The 21,203-nt window shown below is 40.7% G+C and overlaps 1 protein-coding gene across 1 annotated transcript in view; it reads left to right on the top strand.

Annotated features, from left to right (window-relative positions):
- Positions 1-21,203, top strand: part of KLHL32 (kelch like family member 32) — a 164,632-nt gene that overhangs the window by 46,432 nt on the left and 96,997 nt on the right. The window contains exon 4 of the mRNA XM_079780026.1: positions 8,647-8,754. Within this exon, the coding sequence (XP_079636152.1) occupies positions 8,647-8,754 (108 nt within the window). The remainder of the gene's footprint in view (positions 1-8,646; positions 8,755-21,203) is intronic.

The following is a 21,203-nucleotide window of genomic DNA, read 5'->3' as shown; positions in this document are numbered from 1 at the left end:
CCCTTGCCCAGCCAACATAGCTCAGTGGTTGAGTGTTGACCTATGAACTAGGAGGTCACAGTTCGATTCCAGGTCAGAGCAGCCGGTCAATGATTCTCTCTCATTGATATTTCTGTCTCTCTCTCCCTCTCCCTTCTTCTCTTAAATCAATAAAAATATTTTTTTAAAAATAGAATTCCCTTTGTCAATTCAAGGTAAAGTGACAGTTAATAGTGGTAGTGGTCAAATGTTATTTCCTTTTTAAATGGAAAGCTGAGAGCCTCTAAAGAATCAATGTCACATTCCCTTTTTAAATTATTTGCATCAATGCCAGGGAAATCATTAACATTTCAGGTCAGATGACTGTTATTTTCATTAGTGTGCTGACAATGCACTGTGTTCATTGTAGTGAATGGAGAATGGGGAACTCTGATCTGCATTTTATTCTTTCATTTATATGGATTCACTTTTACTGAATATAAATACTATGAAGCTAGAAAAATAGTTATAAAGTAATAATAATAGCTGACTTTTTTATCATTACTCTATGCAGTCATTGTGCTAAGCTCTTCATATGTATTTGTTTCAAGTGTGCGTTGAAAGATTATGTCACATTTTCTGCCACATCTTTTTTATGCCTTTGAAATGATAACTTTTACACTGTTCTATTTAAAATCACAATTTTACTCATGCTTATTTAATTGCAGTGATACAGTCAACCATAGCTTCCTCTGAAAGAACAAGAGCACATGTGTGAAGGATAATAAAGCTGATGAAAATTTTAAACCTTTAGAAATGGAGTAATGAGCAAAGACAGATGTTTTATAAAAGAAGGGCAAGACAGCTGATGATGTGAATCTGATGAATTGGTGTGGAGAATTACTGAGATCTATAGATATGCCTTGTTTCTGCATATCATTTTTATAAAAACTGATTCAAAATGAATTGTCCACACTGTGGAATGACCCAGCTGCTTGTTGAAGCAATTGCTTTTAATTAGCCCATCTGATGTTGATTGGATTTGGGCCTTGCATGCCTGGATTCCTGAAAGATTGAATTACCAGTTATTCTTCTCATTTAGAGACATGTGATTCTACCATGGTAAAGTGATTAGATATCAAGTCATTCTTATCACTTTTAAAATTATATATGTGTATAAACAACTTCATGGGATTAAAAGAAGTTCTTCATCTAGTTACTTTTGAAAGATATTTGAACTCTCATGGATTATTCTTAAACTCGTCCCTCCTCCACTCCCCCATTTTGTACAATGTGGAGACTTTTTGTGTAGTCTGCATGGACAAACGTGGTTGCAAATGGAGTAACATATGGGACAAACTGAACACTTCATACTAAACTGGCCTGTTCTGCCCCAGATCAGGAAGGTTCCAGTGAAGTGGTTGCTTAGTAACTAATGGAGTTACTGTAGAAGAAACCGTGTTAGCAGGGGTGCTTGCCCTCATCTGTGTGTTCGCCTAATAATGGGAGAGTGGCTCCAGTGCATGTTGCCTGGCTTGCAGCTGTTAAACCAAAGTGACAACTAAAATGAAAGATTGAAGAGAGATTCCACAGCTGGGCTGGAAGCCTATATGTGTAGTCTTACACACCTTATTTTATGTTAAAGAAAAAGATATTAAAAATAAAGAGTAGCTACTGAAATTTGGGGTGAAAATTTTAAGAGTGATTGTTAACTTACAATGGGTTTTTAAAGAGTAGAACAATTATTATCTTCATCATTCTTCCAAAAAGTCCTCCATAGAAAAGGGTTAACAGATTTTATGTGATGGCGCCATGGATTCTAGGACAGACACGGCATGTCTTGTGCTTGTCTGTATACATACTTCATGATGCAGGGCTGGCACATCTGTCGTTACACCCATAACTAGATTCTGACCACTCTCACTTGAGCCTGAATATGGCCTCACAGCTCTCAACAGGGCTGCAGGCAGCCACTGCCAGCCTTTGAGGGGCAGGCAAGAAACTGCCTTTTCATTCTTTGTGGCAAATCGAAACTACTTAAAAGCTTCTGCCTTCTGAATTCCATTAGAATGGGTATGAGGGATTTATGACAATAGCAGCTCTGAGTTGGCCAAGCAAAATTCCTCTTCAGGAAACTATAAAAAAAGAGATGGACCAGGGAAAGTCAACCCAAATAATTGGGAAAAGGAAGGTGGTGTGATAGATTTACTCCTTCAAAGACCTTATTCTTGAAATCATGGGAGGCAACCAATGGATGTTTCCCTCTCACGTCGATGTTTCTCTCTCCCTTCCTCTCCCTAAAATCAATAATAAAAATGGCTTATCGAATATATTCAATAAGGAAGAGTAAAAGTACCATCCCTAAATATGTTTAAAATATTTAAAGATAAGAGAATGGACTTCTTTACATGGTGGGTAGCAAAATATTGAAATCCCAGCCCCAAGGGATGTGACCATAAACTAGAAGGTAACAGGAGCACCAGAGGAATGAGTGGAAGCCAAGGGATCAGAGAGGGGGGCCCAAGGCTAAAGGCAGATGTGTGGATGCTATTTTCCAGAGTATGAAACAAGTAACAAGGATAAATACCATTCGTGGATAGCCTGACTTCATGAAGGGCAACAGATTTTGGCCTACACACTTACCATATCTTTAGCTAAGAAAACAACAACTTGATTTGTGTCTTTTTCCACTCCATTCCCTCCCAGAAGACCCCAGTGGTTGAGGTATGGCCACATTCAGGAGGAGGAGAATTCTAAAGAGAAATAGGAGAACCATAATCATGCGGCTTTTGAAGGGCTCATTATCACCATGTAGTTAATTCAAGAAGCAACCGTGCCAAGAGCAAAGCCGTGAAATATAACTAGATTTTTTTTTTTAAATAAACAAGCTACATGTTTGAAGCTGTTGGGAAAACCAATATGTTTTATAGTATGTAGTATATAAGATTTTTTTTTCTTTATATGGTTAAGGTGAGGGGAAACTGGTATTTTAGCAGTCTAATTATAATTACAGTGATATAATCTTACTGCTTTTGTTTGTCTTGATATTTTATTCTCCGAGAGGACTACTATACTATTTGAGGAAGAATTAAAACAGCTATAAAAGATATATCAGGGAGGAAAAAACCCTCCAACCCAACCACCCCAGTCTTTCAGACCATTAAGCTCCCCCAACAGATTGGATTGCTTTCGCATTTGGGAGATCATGAAGGTAAATGATCCAGTTCAACTGTGGTCAGGACCCTTCTCAACTAAATGCTAGGGGATGGGTTATTATGGTTAATTGAACAGTCTCATTAACTGGGATTTACTACCAATTCTATCTGTGACGTATAACCAAAATTCAATAAAGGATAATCACCATTAACACTAAATTGAGCAAAATGTAATCTTTGTTGATTCAGAAGTTAGCTCCAGTCTCTGTAATGCCTCAAGGCCATTGTAAACATTGCTAATTGTATAACACTGGGCATATAAAAGAGGAGGAGGATCAGGCTAGATCTGCTGCAATCAATGCACGTTACTTTTTTTTCAATAACTTTCATAAACATTCTTGTTTACTTTTATTTAACTCCCTTGTAAAAGATAAGGGTTGGATGTGCTCAAAACAATCCAGTTATTTCACCTGTAAAATCAGTTGGATTCCTTGTAACTTGGGAATTCACAGTACATCTTGCTCATGTCTAGTGTTAATTCCAAAGCCACATATAGTAGTTTACTAAAAAGAACATATTTCACCAACTTAAAGTGCTTAAAAAAAAAGTCTTAATCAGCTGTCATTCTACTTATCTTTGAAGATGTAGACTTTTCATTGGTCAGTTTTGTGGCATAAAGTACCAACCTAAAATTGGTCATAGCTCATCTTGTGACTGCATGACAACTAACATGACCCAGGGGAACTTAATTCATGGGCTGTGATGTTAGGACTCAATTTGTGTCACTTCTGTGTGAAATATAGGAGAAATGACACGCCATAAATCCATAACTCTCTCTGAGGTAGGCACTTAGTGGATTGTGGTCTCACAAACTGGGTTTTCAATTAGAAAGATTTGTGGAGGTGGCAGTACATTATCAGCCAAGAGTGAGCGGTGACAAAATTGTAAATCTCAACCCGGCCAAGGCTTTCCCAAAGACAAAACAGTGTGAACCAAGGCAGAACCTGTGCAATGCGTTGATATTTGTAGGCAGAACCTTATCCCATGCTTTGGAAGAACGTGGCTTAATAGAGGACATTACCATATGTTCTTAATTTTTTCCAAATGTCTATCTTTGAACTTATTTGTATTTGGCTTATGGTAGATACTCTTGAACTTTAGCTATGTTTTATATCCCAGGTTCTAAAACATCTTACATCATGAAAATTCTTTCTTCTGTCAAATTATTTTTGTTTATAGCAGTGCAGAACAGCTGGACATCATCCACAGATGAATTTCTGAAGAGCTTGTTCGGTTGTTCATCAGTTCATTCACCTGTATTTGCTAGGGTCTAGAATCTCCACAGTGAATAAGGAAGACGTGAATAAGGAAGACTTTCATGAAGCTAAGTTACCTTTTCAAGGAGATCAATGCTAAAACTAAAAGATAGCACTCTTGGTCTCCTCACCTCTTTTGCTACCAAAGAGGCTTTGTCCTTCCCCCTGGGCTCAGGCAGGTCTCCAGACATTGTTTCACAAGCTCGGGCAGCCTAGTCAGCTGGTGTTTTACTCTGTCAAATGGCCAGGTTCATTCTTACTTTGGTGGTATCCTGTGAGCCTTTTCCTAATTGAGGTTTCTTGTAAGTTTGTTAAACTCAAGACATTGACCTTGATTTATTTTTTTTATTTTTATTTTTTTTAAATATATTTTATTGATCTTTTACAGAGAGGAAGAGAGAGGGATAGAGAGTTAGAAACATCGATGAGAGAGAAACATCGATCAGCTGCCTCTTGCACACCCCCCACTGGGGATGTGCCCGCAACCAAGGTACATGCCCTTGACCAGAATCGAACCTGGGACCCTTGAGTCCGCAGGCCGATGCTCCATCCACTGAGCCAAACCGGTTTCGGCTGACCTTGATTTAATAGTTACCTTTTTTTAATTAACTAATTTTCTACTTTTTAAAAATGATGATGCATTAAGTTTGTAATATCAAATTTCTAAAACTCTGTGATATGATACCAGAATGGAAACTATGTGATTATAGAAATAGCGGTGATGGTTTTTATGATGGGGTCTGTCCTTAAAGTAGGGTAAGGAATATGGGGTGAAAGTGAAGTGCTGCAGCCAGTCATAGGAATTTTGAGTAGGATTGTCATTAGGAAAGTATTTGAAAGGAATGGATTTGGGCAGAGGGGAGAGGAGAGGGCTGCTTCTTAACTCTTAGTCCAATGGGGATCAAAAGGATGCATGGGAGAGGAGGACATTCAGTGTGGATTAGAGTAGCAGTTTCTATTTATTAAGCATCTATTATGCATAACTGTATCTAAACCTTAAGGCAACCCTGTGAGGTTGGTATTATCCTCATTTTACAAATAAGGGACCTGAGGTTTAGAGAACTTAACGAATTAGCCAAGGTCACATGTTCAAGGTAAATTGCCTGGTTGTAGAACTAGGAGTTGAATCATATGTGTCTTCCTGTACAATCCTGGACATTAAAAATAAAGTTTTCAAAAGGCACTTGTTAGAAATAGATGGGTAACATACCCATTGTAATGGTCCAAATAATACTATGTAAATGGACTAAAATTAATAGTCTCTTCCTTCCTCTACAGTCATACCCTATAATAAAGCCCAGTGACCAATTTGGTGTTCCTTTATTGCTAATGCAAACATATTCAAGTATATATGCACATTATTTAAGGGGTTGTTTTCTTGCCCCAACTCTACCAGGCCAGGCTTCATGTTCGGTAACTCACAACCCTCTGGTTGAGGAAGCCTGTTCTATGTCAATTGCCCTGGTTGCTTTTGAAAGACACCTACGAAAGCAAATTCAAAAATCTCCCTTGGCAGCTTGTTCTGTTATTTAACTTTTGCTCTCAGGAACTTTTTTCCATTTCATTAACCCAGATAATTGTTCTGCAGTCTGAGTCATTTCTGTCTTGCTCTGCATATGGGGTTCATGGAGAGCAGCTGGTCACCCTTTCAGGTGCAATTTCAACTTAGAGGATCTGAAAAAAGAAATTCGTGTGGGGAACATTAAAACCTGAAACACTAAATTTAATTTTTAAAAAAGACATTGAAAACAACTGAAATTTCTTTCATTTTTTTTTAAGTGGCTATAAGAAGTCTGGAAGCAAATTCAGAATTACACAAATTGAACTAATTTTTTTATTGTGACCTGTGCTTTTTAATTTCAAGATTCTAGATCTTCTATAAATACATAAACATAATCCATTTAACATTAAAGTCAATTTCCTGTTAGCATTTTTTAATGTATAGCCCACACTTGATTTTCAAGAAACCGTAGAAACTGGTACTTCTAATGTATCAATCATTTTAACCAGAGAATGTATAAAAGAAACTTTATTTTATTATCACAAAATTTAAATTTCACCAAGAGCTTGCCTGTTATCAGGCCATGTATCATGTACTGAATACTTTACATATATACTGTCATATAATCTTCAAACAAGTTCATTAGTCCCATTTTTTAGGTAAGAAAACTGAGTCAGGTTACATGTTTGTCATTCTCACTTGCCAGTGATCAAACCCAGAATAGTTTTGTTATAAATTTGCTTTAAACACTGTGCTTCACCAAACCAAGGATCATGTGACTTCCAATCTAGTCTTTTTAACCTGCCATACAGTGCCTTAACTGCTGGTGACACCAGTGGGAAGCCAGATCAAGTCACTAACTAACCAGGTTCCCAAATTTACCACATTGACCATTGGCCTTTAACAGATTCTATAGGATCAATTTAGAAGGTTAAAATTTTAAGGTTAGATTTTATTTATGATAAAGTAAATTTCTGAAAGTTAAATATATTCTTAATTTAAAATGTATAGAATTATGAGCATCAAAATAAATTTATCAAAATTAAAAATTCCTAAAGGTACATATTAATACTTTGGCAGAACAAAATATGACATTTTTAAAATTAAAAAGATTTAAGGGGAGCTGAACTATTACCGCATAGAACAATGAGGTAGGTATGTTGTATTGTTGTTGTTTTTTTTGTTTTACTTTTGTGAATGAGCCAAATTATAAAATCTGAAGGAACAGTACAAGACTTCTCTCATTCAGACACCAATGACAAGTTTGAGGGGATTCCTAAAACTACTTTCATATTCAATAATTTGCTAGACAGAGTCACAGACCTCACTGAAAGCTTTCATACTCGTGGATGTGGCTTATTACAGGGAAAGGATGCAAATTGGAACCAGCCAAGGCAAGAGGCACATAGGGCAGAGTGCAGAAGGGCACCAAATATGGCGCTTCCGGCCATCCGCCTCCTGTGGGGCTGTGTTACCTCCTCTGGCCATGCTGTGCGACAGTGTGCACAGGGGACTGCCACCCAGGGAAGCTCGCCCATGCTTGTGGTGTCCGAGTTTTTACTGGGGCTCAACTGCAAGCTGCCTATATGTCTGGCCTTTCATCTCTAGCCTCTCCCGGGACCTCCAGTTCATACCTTTAATCTCCAGTTCCGCTGAGGTCAGAACTGATATGGTGTGGCTCCAAATCCCGTCATAAATCATGTCCCCTAGACTCAGTGGTCAAAGCCCCAGACACACCAAGACACTCCTATCAGGCAGGATAATCCAAGGGCCTAGAGATCACGTCCCAGAAACCCAGGGCACAGGCAGACCTCTCATTGGGTAAGGTTAAGTCTTCACTACACAGAGTAGTGTATTTCATCATCAGTAACACAAAATCAAACTTGTTAAAGGCTTTTGTGGTGGGCAAGGCAAACCTATGCATTTGTTTAATATGGCAAGTTTTTATTTTTTTAATTTTCAAGTTTCCGTTTGACATATTGGTCATTCAGTGGAAGAACTGACGTTTCAGTAAGTTGGCCATTTGAAGAGTTAGTTTAGGGGCATATTGACTTTCACTGAATAACTTTGGCAGTGGTTCTCAAAATCAAGTGAGCATCAGAGTCACCTGGATGACTCTTACAACACAGATTGCTGGACTGACTTTGAGTTTCTGATTCAGCAGATCCTGGGAAGACACCGCCCCCCGCTCCCCATCCCAAGAATATATAACGATTTCCTGGGCTGTACTGATGTTGGCAGCCCAGGAGCCACGTTTTGAGAACCACTGGAATAGAGTGTGTGATAATGTAGCAGAAGAAAGGAATGAGCTGTGTCATTGAGATGGGGACTAAAGGAAGAACAGTTGGAGACAAGGGTGTGCTTTCCATGTCCTGTTGACAAGAATGTTTGGGAGTGCTGCACATTTCATGAAATCCCAGGATCCAGAGAATGAGTTCAGTGAGTGAGTCTAAACACAGTCACCCCGGAGAAGGGCTGTGGGAGTAAATGAGAGTCTGCGTGTGGGGTGTGCAGTGCTCTTTGTGTATTGCTGTACCTGGTGAGACAGTGATTTACAGTGGCTTGTGTCAATGAAGCTTTGTCAAAGCATTGCAGAAACCAATATCAGTCTTTAACCTATAAAACTTTTTTCTTTCCTAGTCTCTCTAGGACTTTTCCTTGTTCTCTTGCTTTTTAAGTCCCATAACTCTCTGTCTCTTCTTTTTCCCCGCCTCAGGCAATGTTCAGTCTTTGCATGGTGGAAAGTGGAGCTGACGAGGTGAATTTGCATGGTGTGACCAGCCTTGGCTTAAAGCAGGCTCTGGAGTTCGCATACACAGGACAGGTATGGTACAGGACATCTAAGAGGCTGAACATGTTAACTGTAGCTAATCAGAGGAGATTCTCCTTGAGGCATGAGACTTCATTATTTTTCTTGTTATGCATCTTGATGTTTTAAAAAATTTTCACATCTTTAATTTTATAGCTACATGATGGAGAGGTAAGTAAAGCAGTATGATTTTAAATAGGACCCAGGGAACATAATATTTTCATCTTAGCTCAGTGGTTTGTTGGTATAATTTTAAAATATCCTAAAGGACTATTATACGGGAGTTTGCAAGATAACTTGAATTCTTATTGTTATCACTGAAGCTCAGTGATTCAGTTTTGGCTTTATTGGCTTAAAAACAAGACCAAAAAAAAAACAAAAACAATGTAAAACCCTGAAAGGCTATGTCTAGCATCTTGGCACCCTGTCCTCCTCAAATATCTCAGAATCAAGGTGTCGAGATTAGAATGTGATTGTTTGAAAGGCAAAATTGTTCATTACTAAAATTGTTGTAGGATTAACATGCATCTCCAGAGAACAACAGTTTCTCTCTCTCTCTCTCTCTCTCTCTCTCTCTCTCTCTCTCTCTCTCTCTCTCTCTCTCTCTCCATGTTAGTATACAGCTATCAGCAAATCAAAATAAAACTGCATAAAGACAATATGATTCAGATCTCAAGCTTCATGGTTCTTAACTACTAGTAGTTTTATGTTAGTGAAACAATTATTAGAACACACAAGATCTTTCCTTTATAAGTTATTTTTAATTGAGATATGATTGACATATAACATTGTATTAGATTTAGGTGTACAACATAATGATTTGATATATGTATATATTGTGAAATGATTACCACAATAAGTTTAGTTAACATCCATCACCACACACAGTTACAATATTTTTCTCTTGTGATGAGGGCTTTTAATTATACTCTCTTAGCGTCTTTCACATACACAGTACAGTATTGTTAACTGTAGTTTCCATACTATACAGTATGCCCCCAGGGCTTATTTATCTCATAATCAGAAGTCTGTACCTTTGACCCACTTCACCCATTTTGCTCCCTTCCCCCCATTTTTATTTTAGAATTACTCAACTGAATCAATGCAGACACAGACTGGATGTTTATCCTCTTTTATAAAATTTTGTTCTTTAATTCCATGTCATCCAACTTAGGTCCAGTGTCTTCTATGCTAAAACCAGGGCCTTGTCTCTCTCTCTCTCTCTCTCTCTTTTTTTTTTAGATTTATTTTTATTGATTTCAGAGAGGAAGGGAGAGGGAGAGAGAGACAGAAACATCAATGATAAGAGAGAATTATTGATTGGCTGCCTCCTGCATGCCCTGCACTGGGGATCGAACCCAGGCATGTGCCCCAACAGGGAATTGACCTCCTGTTTCATAGGTCAACCCTTTTCCACTGTGCCAGCTGGACAAGAGCCTCTTCTCTTGACAGACTCACATCCTGGTGGGAGAAAGAGGAAAATAAAGAATTATATATCCTTACTGTGATGAGAGGTATAATAGAAACAGAACATAAGACCCAGTGGGGACGTCCACCAGGGCCATCGGTGCAAACCTTAGCAGAGAAGGTGGTATTTGTTAAAGAAAGATGGAAGCTCACTCTTCTACTAAATGTCCTTCTTTGGAGGCATATTAAAGTGTCTGATATTGTCCATTCTCTTTGCTGCATTAGTAGAGTTTGAGAAATGTTTCATAGAATAACTGAGGCAACTTTGGCAGCTGAAATGAAAATAGTAGGTGGGGAGGGGACATCATCCCTCAAGGAGCAAGTGCAAAGCGGAGTAGAAAGAATACGGATAACAAGCTTGGTGTCAGCCCAGCCAGATGTCATGCCTTAGGAAATAAGGGAGACAATTATTGTTCACAGAATTGCCAACAAATATTCCCAGTGAAGTGAGCAAATAATGTGTTTTATGCTCTTTGGTTTCTTTGATTAAAGAAAGATACCAGCTTGTGTTGTGTATATTTCTCTCTTCACACCTTAATTCCAGTCACACCTGCAGTTGCCCATCTCTACAATACCATTGATAGCCCACAGCTCACACTTCACTCATCACTCGTGTGTAATGGGGATGAAATAGCAAATATTGTGTGTATGTTTTATAAAGCTACCCAAGAAAATAGTTTCTGTACTTAGCTTCATTAACAATGCTTTAAGCTCAGAGGTTATAGGCTACAAAGCATGTTTAAATCATTAGTAAACAAAAGAGCACAAAAATTGCTGGGAAGGTTGAGGTCAAATACCCAGGCAAATATAAGTGGCTGCCTTACTGTTTGCCTCGATTGCCTTGTGTTTCTTTCACAACATATATAAACTTAGCCTGCAGCACAAAGGTCTATGAAGCATGATCTGAAAATAGCATGGGGGCAGCTGACATTCTGAAGGGAAAACACTGCTTGGGAAGAGGGACGAAGTGTGCAATAGGGCAGCCATATCCTATTTCTTAGAAGTCATATGCTCATATTCCACTTTCATGAGGAGAAAGAAAGCCAAATGAGAAAAATATATAGTTAGGTATTTGGTATTAGTGCTTAAAAAAAAAAAAGCAAATCCTAGGACCAGACCTGGAGTTGCATTTATTCTGCCCAATGACTCATTGTTGACATGAGCACCCACAGAAGGGTGAGAAGCCTGCAGCACACGTCTATAATAATAAAAGCGTACTATGCTAATTAGACCAGACTTCCTTTCGGATAACCTTCCGGATGAAGCCGAGGCTGCAAAGGAAGCCTGGGTCCCGGGTGCCAGAGGGAAGCCAGTGCCGGCAGCCAGGGGAAGGAAGGCTTACTCTTGCACGAATTTCATGCATCAGGCCTCTAGTACAGTAATAACTCCACTGTTCAGACCAGGTACTGAGGGGACAGGCAGGGGGCTGGCATTTCATAGGGCATCTCCTACAAGAGCCAGGGCACTGCCCTGAGCACTTTACGTGTGCTGTTTACCCAGCCTTCTTGACAGCTAGCTCCTGGGAATGCAGTGACCCCATCATAACACAACAAGCCCAGGAAGTACGGTGAATGACTGAGACCATTCTCCAGTGCATAGTGATCTATGAGCCAAACCCAGTTCTCTTCACTTCACAGCCATTATTCTCTCTTAATGTGCTATGTCATTAAGAAAATGTTAAGTCATACGTTGGTGAAGGAGGCGAAGTGTTTAGACATTTTAGAGAGTTAACACTTTTTTAAAAAATATATATTTGTATTGATTTCAGAAAGGAAGGGAGCGGGAGAGAGAGATAGAAACATTAATAAGAGAGAATCATTGTTTGGCTTCCTCCTGCATGCCCCCGACTGGGGATCAAGCCAGCAACCCGGGCATGTGCCCCGACGGGGAATCAAACCCTGACATCCTGGTTCATAGGTCGGTGCTTAACCACTGAGCCACACTGGCCAGACAAGAGCGTGAACTCTTTGGATGGTTCTCTCAACCTGGGCGCCTTTCCAACATCAGTTCGCCAGGGCCCTGAGATGCTGCTCTGTACTCTGTAGGTGATGATTCTTTGCTGCAGAGTGGAGGTTACTGCAGTGTTCCTTGGACAAGATCTAGGGCAGTGTGGTTTCTTAAACACCCAAATGACTTTATATATAATAAATCTGTCTTCCCTTTGAGACCTGGGCACAGATGATGGCAAAAGGTGAAATTGGAGTATACTTAGGAAATGTAAAAAGCTGCTTTCTCTTACTGTGGAATTGAAATTAACACTAAGCAAAGAATTTGGAATATGGAAGTGTGAATAAATTCCTAGTTTTTCAAATTGTTAATTGTTTTTTACTATTGTGAACATTATGCATTAGACTTGTAAAAACCTGGGATAACATTGAATTTCTCTACCTATAGCATTTCTCCTGATAGTTGAGTAGGCCTTTAGTCAGTTGTAGTAAGCACAGTATAAAATGTAAGTATTCCTAGTGTCTGGAAATGGTTGCTGTCTTGGGAGAGAGGTGGCAGTATAGAGTGGGTGTGATGAATGAATGTCGCCAAGTGTAGCAAGATGTATGCATGTTCCTCCTACACACTGCTCTAAAGCCTAGCCCTCTTAAAATTGGTCACAGGTTTCATCCAGGAGGTTTTAAAGAAAAAAGTGAACTTTTCCCCTAATGCTAATCCATCCTCTGAAAATGCATGCCCTTTTCTCATCACAGGGCTGAGCAAGCACACCCTCTGCCTTTGCACTAATTAGGGACACGCCCTATCTGTGGGAACACCCTGCCTGGGACACAGGTTGAGCAGAGCCCAGGGTGCATTGCAGCCCCCATGGTGACCTTGCCCAGCCATACACAGCATAGCCAGCCATGGGGGGCCGAGGAGCCAGGCTGCTCCGCAGGTCCTGTGCTAGGCTGGCCCTGGGAGCTCAGCCGAAAGCAAATGGTGTGATGTGAACTGTCACTGGGCAGATCTGCCTTAGGGAGAAAGGTGAACCTAAAAGCACGCACCAGCTCTCACTTAACTCTTGTGGGCAAGAGGACCCTGTTACCCTGGCCTCTCTCAATCTCTTCACTTTCCAGCTCTGGCCAAGAATTAATTCGTGTTTGAGACCAGTCCTAAGTAGAAGAGGCACCAGGAAGAAGGGGCCAAAAGGGATTCTGATGGAGATGTGACCCGGAAGGAGAAATCCTAGACAAGCGGTCAGCAAGCAGAGGTTGCTAAGAAAGCCCAGCCAGACCGTGAGGAGCAGGTGAACCGAGACAAGACCCTTTTATAGAGAGAAGAGCGCTGCTCCGAAAGGGGAAGGACTTCCAGCCCCAAAGGACTTGGAATAAGCCTCTAGGAATTGGAGTTACTGGACCCAAAATGGAAGCCAGAAGGACTGAGAGCCACAATGAGGTTCACTGTTTAGCACTCTGGCTATGAGGACACCAAGGAAGAGAGACTGTATGCCAACAAGTACGGTGCTAAATACCTTCCATGTTAAACCTAGTTAGCTTCCCCTTACTTCCCAGAGAACTGTCCTCCTGTTCCACCCCTTATAGCCTGATGGAGAGATTCCAGAAACCCAGTAAAGAGGAACTATGTACCAACTGATAGTGACATTTGTAGTACCTTTAAATTGTCCCACCTCCAGGGACTGCTAGCTTGGTCAGCCATGAGCAGCTGTGCCGTCTCTGAGCATCTGAAGAAAAACGATTCTTTGGTATCTCTATTCCCTTGCTTTTCTCTTCATTATCCAATTACTCCTTCCACGTGATGGAAGAACCAATCGCTGTGGGAACATCCATCCTGATTGGCTTTCCCTGATCCAGAGAAGGATGCTTTAGCACCATCTTCACAGAGCTATTTTGTGTAACCATTAATATTACTGTTTGAAGTCTTTGGAACTCTGGACAAGTGTGGTACTCTATTAAGTGAAAACAACTTTTTTTTTTTTAAGCTATAGTTTTGGTCATGTAAAAATGCTCATGAAATCCAAAACTAAAGAAAACTGTCCCTTAATTTTCATGGTCTTACATTATAACGTTTTTCTTCATGATTCTCAGTTGATTCCCTAATATGTTCCACGTGATTGTTTTGTAGCTAGCTCTGATAAGGCAAATACTGTAGCATTACATTTTGATGATCATTGAAATGGTATTTATTCTCCAGAGCAGAATACTTTTCCTTGGAGACCTGAGCATCAGGCCTGGCTGCAGAGTGACAGGAATCGTGATGAGAACTGTCTTCCCGTGGACCATCCCTTTAGGGATAGATGTGTCGCTTTGCGTGGAAAAGGTCCCCATCAGATTTACTTATAAACATAACGTGGCAGCAATAAATGGTTGACATGGAACAAATCTGGGAGAGAATTTTCTTAAATGCTTTTCTTGGGAGCAGTGTTAAGATAGTCAGTGGTCTGAACATTTTAGCTGCAGAGTCCTTTCTTCACCTGGCAGTACCTGCAGAAGCCTGGCCCAAAGCCCCTCCACCCCCCTCCCGGCAAGGCACCTGCACTGTGCTCCAGGCTCTACAGGGAACAGTTTAAAATGTGTATTCTAACTAGGAATATTTAGAGTTGTGCAGAAAGGAATCATTTCTCTCCTCTTCTTCTTGTCAGAGATACATCAGAGTCTATAGCTGGGTTGTTGACACAGAAAAGAGGAATAAAATGAAGGGAGGGAGTTTCAATTCCACCAGCGACTTTTTGCTTTCTTAGATCTTTGAAACTCTACCTTATCTGCCTTTGGAGGTATTTTCTCTTTTATCAATGGATTTTTGAAACAAACAAGCATGCACATGTGTTTGCTTGCTGTTTGGGGGTGAAGATGTCACACGTTCCCATGCATGGTTTCATAGACAGTGTTGACTGACGACAAAAACCATATGCCAATTGGAATTTTTATGGCTCTCAAAATGTCAACTATAATAAGCCTTTGACATAGGTTGGTGGTCAAAAGTGATAAGGACGGATTGGGAACCTAGTCGTTCATTGTGAAAAAAATGAGAAGTGATATTTTAGAAGTCCAGGTCCAGACTGACCCCTCAGAAGCTTGCTTTTCTCAGAGGGGGATCCTAGACTAACTCCACGGAGCACAAAGCCTGTCTGCTCCTCCTGGAGAACAGCTGATTCACACCAAGGGCAGTCATGTGGGAGGGGCTCCCACCTATAGACAGGATCTGTTCTAAAGGAGAGTCTACTCCATGCCAGCCTGTTCTCTCTCATTAAATCTGCATGTGCTGTCTGGTCACAATGTACCCAGGGTGTAGTTTATCCTGCAGGAATTATAAAGCTATCTGCTTAGCGCTTCAATGTCTGGAATATCTCTGTGGGAGGAAGTGTAACTGTGGCCAAACTTCTGACATCAGCTTTCCAATCTGGTAATAAATCCGCTATTTTGGTTAAGATCATGTTTCCTAGATTTTCCCTAATAATCTACAAGGCTCCCAAGCAGGTCCAGAATACCTGAAAGGGAAAGTAGGGGTGACTGGCTTCGGCATTTATTCTGGTTAGGGGGTGGAGCTGAAGGTTCTCCACAAAGGCAGGGACTTGGGTGGTTTGAACCTCCCACCAGCACCGAGGCAGAGTACTTGGACTTACCTGTCCTTTTCTCCAGGTGTGGGGCAAGCTGGGAAGAGGGAGAGGTGGGGCTTCAAAGTTGTCAGCTGTCAAACATCCAAAATGCCGTCAGACTCTCTTCCATTAGTCTGGTATTCTACTTGAGTAATAGTCACATCGTAGGCAGATACTTTCCTTTGGGACATTGTGAAAGTCAGTCACTTACTGAAAACAAAATGTACTGGTATTTGAACAGTATTCTTATCGCATTTATCATCTTTCTTGGCATTAATTCTGGGCCAAGGTGCTTGAGCTCTTGTGAATAGAACATGCCCACTGGTAACACTGTGTGGGTCTCTGAATATCTGAGATAATAGTAGATGATAAGGATGGGTGTGGCCCCTGTCTTTTAACCTTATCTTCATTGTATAAAACTCCCTTCAAATGGGGAGGATTTGTTGCCATTCTTTCTCCACTCTCCTTTCAACTGTCTATCTCCCAACCCCACCCTACTGCCAGCATTGGGAATAGAAAGGGAAGTTTTTCCTGTATGCTCTTCATAATGGTTTTATTGTCAGAGTGGAGCATTAACCAATCAGTCCTTTCCTAGCTGACATCCTTCAAAGTAGAAACAGCTGATGTCCAGCAACTCAAAATAGAAGGTCACCCCACTTAGGTAATTGGGGGTAGATGTGCACTTGTTTCTCTTGAATGTCCCTGTACCTGTAGCCAAGTTCTATAGCCAAGCATTTTATATTTTACTAGAGGCCCAGTGCATGAAAATTCATGCACTCAGGGGGGTCCCTCAGCCCAGCCTGCACCCTCTCACAATCCGGGACCCCTTGGGTAGAGTCCCTAGGCCTGGCCTGAGATCAGGGCCTATTGGGGCTTTCCTTCCCCCCTGCTAAGGCAGCTGAACCCACCCCTGCCGCTGCCACTGCTTGTCATCTGTGCAGCACTTCCCCCACTCCCCTGCCACCGGTGGCCTCCCTCTGCAGGCGACAGGCTGGGGTGCAATGGCTTGGCTGGCCTGGGCCTCCCTCTTTCTTTGCTTGGGGGCGGGGTCAGCCCTGCGAGGGGCCATCTGCCTACCTGATCTCCCCTAACCACTCTGCCTGCCTGCCTGATTGCCCCTAACCACTTGCTTGGGGCTGGGGCCAGCCCGGTGAGGGGCTGTCTGCCTACCTAATCACCCCTAACTTCTGGCCTGCCTACCTGATTGCACCTAACCACTTGCCTGCCTACCTGATCACCCCTAACTGCTGGTCTGCCTACCTGATCACCCCTAGCTGCTGGTCTGCCTACCTGATCACCCCTAACCACTCTGCCTGCCTGCCTCATTGCCCCTAACTGTTTGCTTGGGCACAGGGCCATCCCACAAGAGGCCATGGTAGTCTGATCTCTGATTATTTCGGTTGTGACGCCTCTGGCCTTTTATTATATAGGATGGTGTCCATATGGGATTTTTTCTTATGTTTGAGGAGCCATTTGCTCAGAAACTCCTGTTTTGGAATACTTCTAAGCAGAAATCATTACAATTGTGTTCTTTCTTGATCATTAGAATTTGAGCTGCAAATTATTCTCTAAGGAAATTCTTCAGTGCTCCATCAAATCACCTCTGAGTGGAGGGAGATTGACAGTTTATTTAGTGGAGAATCTTGATTAGATACTTATTTTTGATAAGAAGATGTAAGCCTCTATAAGTATATGAACTTTTCCCCTGTTCAGTAACAGAACGATTGTACCTAGCCTCAGCCTGTGTGCTGGAGAGCTCTTACTAAAAGTTCATTTGAGAGAAATTATATACATAATGGATTCCCAGAAGATATGCAGTCTGTCCATCTCACTTGGTGGTTCTCAAACTCATCTATTAGATCTTAATATAAAAAGGCCACCTTTACAATCCTGAAATGAAAGTTTTAGATAATATAACCTAATCACACAAATTACCCTATCGATAAGAACGCCTTAACGATATATAAAGAACAAACAGAAGGAAAGAAATTACAGTAAAAATAATTTTTATTCCAGTATGTAAATGTTTGGGCAGAACCCTTTCAGAAGACATAATGAAATAGTCACCTATCTACACCTCCAGGTGGAATGGCCATGCCGGGGGCAACTGCGTACAGATGCAGACTGACACCTGAATGCTTTGCTGGAAACTGAGATACCTCAGAGGCATGCCCTAGGTCAGTGGTCAGCAAACCAGGGCTCGCGAGCCACATGCGGCTCTTCTAACGCCACTTCTTCAAAACAGTCTTGCCCAGGCCAAAAACTGACTTCTGCGCATGGGCCACGAAGTTTCAATCGCACTGCACGTGCGCGCCCGCACGTGGTATTTTGTGGAAGAGCCACACTCAAGGGGCCAAAGAGCTGCATGTGGCTCGCGAGCCTTGGTTTGCCAACCACTGCCCTAGGGGACATGGTTTTCTAAAATAGTGAACAACTCTTAGTCAAATTACATACAAAACAAAACAATGGTCTTCTCTTGGTTTTTATTGTGGTAGCACTCCTGGAAATGTTAGTGTGTCTTGACACACACACACAAAATTGTGCTTATATATGAAACAGAGTTAGATTCTGGGCTTAGATTTTTATAAACTGTTTGTACTTATGTGCATGTCCAGCAGGCCATTCAAATGTGCGGGATCTAAGGCAATTCTTTGTGGTTGGTCCTACATTTTGCATAACATCTAGCATCCCTGGCTGCTGCCCAATAGATGGCCAGTAGTGCCCCCCCTCCTGGGACAACCAAAAGTACCTGTACAAATTTCCAAATTGCTCCCGAGAAGGTTGTGCTGCCGTCATTAAGAACCACTGCTCAGCTATTCTAAATGTTATACCTGGATCATGGTAGAAAATCAAAACAGAATGTCTGGGTTTTAAGGTTCTTTTTATTAACTTTTACTTTTTATGCAGTTTTCTATAAAAAATATGCTTTTGATGGTATTGAAAGTGTAGTCATTCAATGATACTCTTTGATTTTTAAAATTATTTTTATTCAATTTATTGGAGTGACATTGGTTAATAAAATTATATAGGTTTCAGGTATACAATTCTATAATACATCATCTGTAGATTGTAATGATACTTTTAATGTCAGCAGGAAAATTTCCATTAGATCTCAGGGCCTGGAGAAGGTAGCTAGGATTATTTTAGTATTTTGATATTTTCATATCTTGTATTAGATTTCATGATTATCTTTTTAGTTTTTATGCTAGGGAGCTTAGGACCATATTTGTGGCTCATTTTTAATAGTTATGAGTACATATTCATATATATACATATATGTGTGTGTATATATATCCTGAAATGAAAGTTTTAGATAATATAGCCTACTCACACAAATTACCCTATCGATAAGAATGCCTTAACGATATATAAAGAACAAGTAAATATCCTCTTTTAATCTCATAATACTTTTTGTTTTCTTTAGCTTGAAATACTTATGTTCCTAATTTTTAAATGCTTGCATTGATACCTCAGATTCTTCTCAAAATGAGATAGAATATGAGTAAATCAATAAAGTGAATAAAGAGATTTGGGGCCTCTGTCTGGAAGTTTTTGGAATCCTGGGGGTACTTAAATGTTATTTGTAGGCATGAATAAAATGCTACACCCCATTTGTTCTGCCTACAAAAATGAAATGTCTCCAAATTCCTAAGTTGTTCCATAAATAAGCCATTTCACCTCCTTCCTAAATTTTTTCCATTCTTATTTTTATCACTAAAAATATGGGACATACAAATGCTATAAAAATAAATTACATTTTTCATCTTTGAAAATGAAAAAAATCACTCAGATGTTCACACAAACATAAACAAGAATAAAAGTGGAAAACAATATTCACCAAAATTCTCACTTATTTACACATTCTATATTATCTCTCCATGTTTTCCCTGGTATTTTCCCATATGCCTAAGTAATTATATATAGACTAGAGTCCCAGTGCATGAAAATTCATGCACTGGAGGGGGGGTCCCTCAACCTGGCCTGCCCCCTCTCACAGTCCGGGAGCCCTCAGGGGCGAGAGGCAATCCGGCCATCAGGGGAAGGTGACGCCCCATCACACCTCTGCTGCTGCCACTGCCGGCAGCGCAAGCCTCGGCCAGCCCTGGTTACCTAGCCTCAGCCTCAGGTGGCCCTGGGCGGCTGGGCAGCCGACATCCGAGGCTTGCCTGTGCCTCGGGTTGGTGCTGGATGCCTGGGGGGGCTGAGAGGACTGGGGGACTCCGGAGGCAGGCATGTGGAGCTGAGGGGACTGGGCACCGCCATCTTGTGGCTGTGGGCACTGCCATCTTTGCGGTGGTGTGAGGGTCAATTAGCATATTCCCTGCTTATTAGATAGGATTTTTGTGATTATAATTTACTTTAATTTTTTTTCTGGAATTAGGTGTAAACATCCATTTATCCATAAATGCATAATATGTAAATAATAGCCTGTTATTATAATCCATTTTTTCCTTTTATTTGGATTGTTTTAAATAAATTTATAGACGTGGGATTACTTGATCAAGAGAAGGAACTTTTTGTGTGTGTGTGTGAATTGCCTTCTGAAAAAGTTTTATAATAGCTGCTGTTGGAGAATAAGTTTTTTAAACTTCTTTCCTTAAAATGGAATTCTTGAGCCCTCTGCTGGAAGCGTTTAGTATCTGTCTGAAGTAGTAGTGTATGGGAGTTTTACAATTCTAAATAGAAGATTTTTAAAAAGAAAACCAATTGATGGCAAAAATATATGGTCTTCGTGGTTAATTTCAAGATAAAAAACATAACTGGCCAAACATAATTTTTAAGAAGATTTATATTTTAAGTAGGTATCCATTGAATGTCCTAAATTAATTTGTGAATATTTATTTTCTTTGTGTACTTCACAAAAACCATCCATTTGTAGTTTACTCTCAAATTGAGATCTATTAATTCATCAAGTACTTACTGAGCACCTACTATGTATTAGATTTATTAGAAGTTAAGGATGGATTGATGAAAAAAATGCTCAGGGATGGTTTTCTCAGAGTGATTCAAATTGCCAGACCAACACACTATTGCACTTGTTAGAAATGGATTACCAGGGGCCTGAATTATTACTGTGTATGGAGCATAGTGAAGTACCTGAGGATATTCCATGCTCCAAAAGTTACACTAGTTCAGATAAGAGAATGAGTAATAGAGCCTTAGTACTTTGTAGAATACTGCTGGATATTAATGATATAGTTTTCATAGGAAGAATTACTTCACAGCTTCCTTCCATGAAATGAAGCATCCCCAGCCAGGTGCTCCTGAACACCCAGTGTCCACCGCTCTCTCAGCATGGACTGCACCACAGTGCAATCATTCCTTTTGGCTCTTTGCTTCTGTCTCTGCTCCAGCACTCATTAGTAGCATAACGGTGGCCAGCTACACATGAACAGTGGCTTCAGCCCTATTCATTTTTTCAGAGACCTTCTGTCTTTGGCTGTCAGTATTTTAAGTC

The sequence above is a fragment of the Cnephaeus nilssonii genome, assembly GCF_951640355.1.
Source record: "Cnephaeus nilssonii genome assembly, chromosome: 9".
Lineage (NCBI taxonomy): Eukaryota > Metazoa > Chordata > Mammalia > Chiroptera > Vespertilionidae > Cnephaeus > Cnephaeus nilssonii.
The sequence above is the reverse complement of the archived record's forward strand: the minus strand, read 5'-3'. Positions and strand labels throughout refer to the sequence as shown.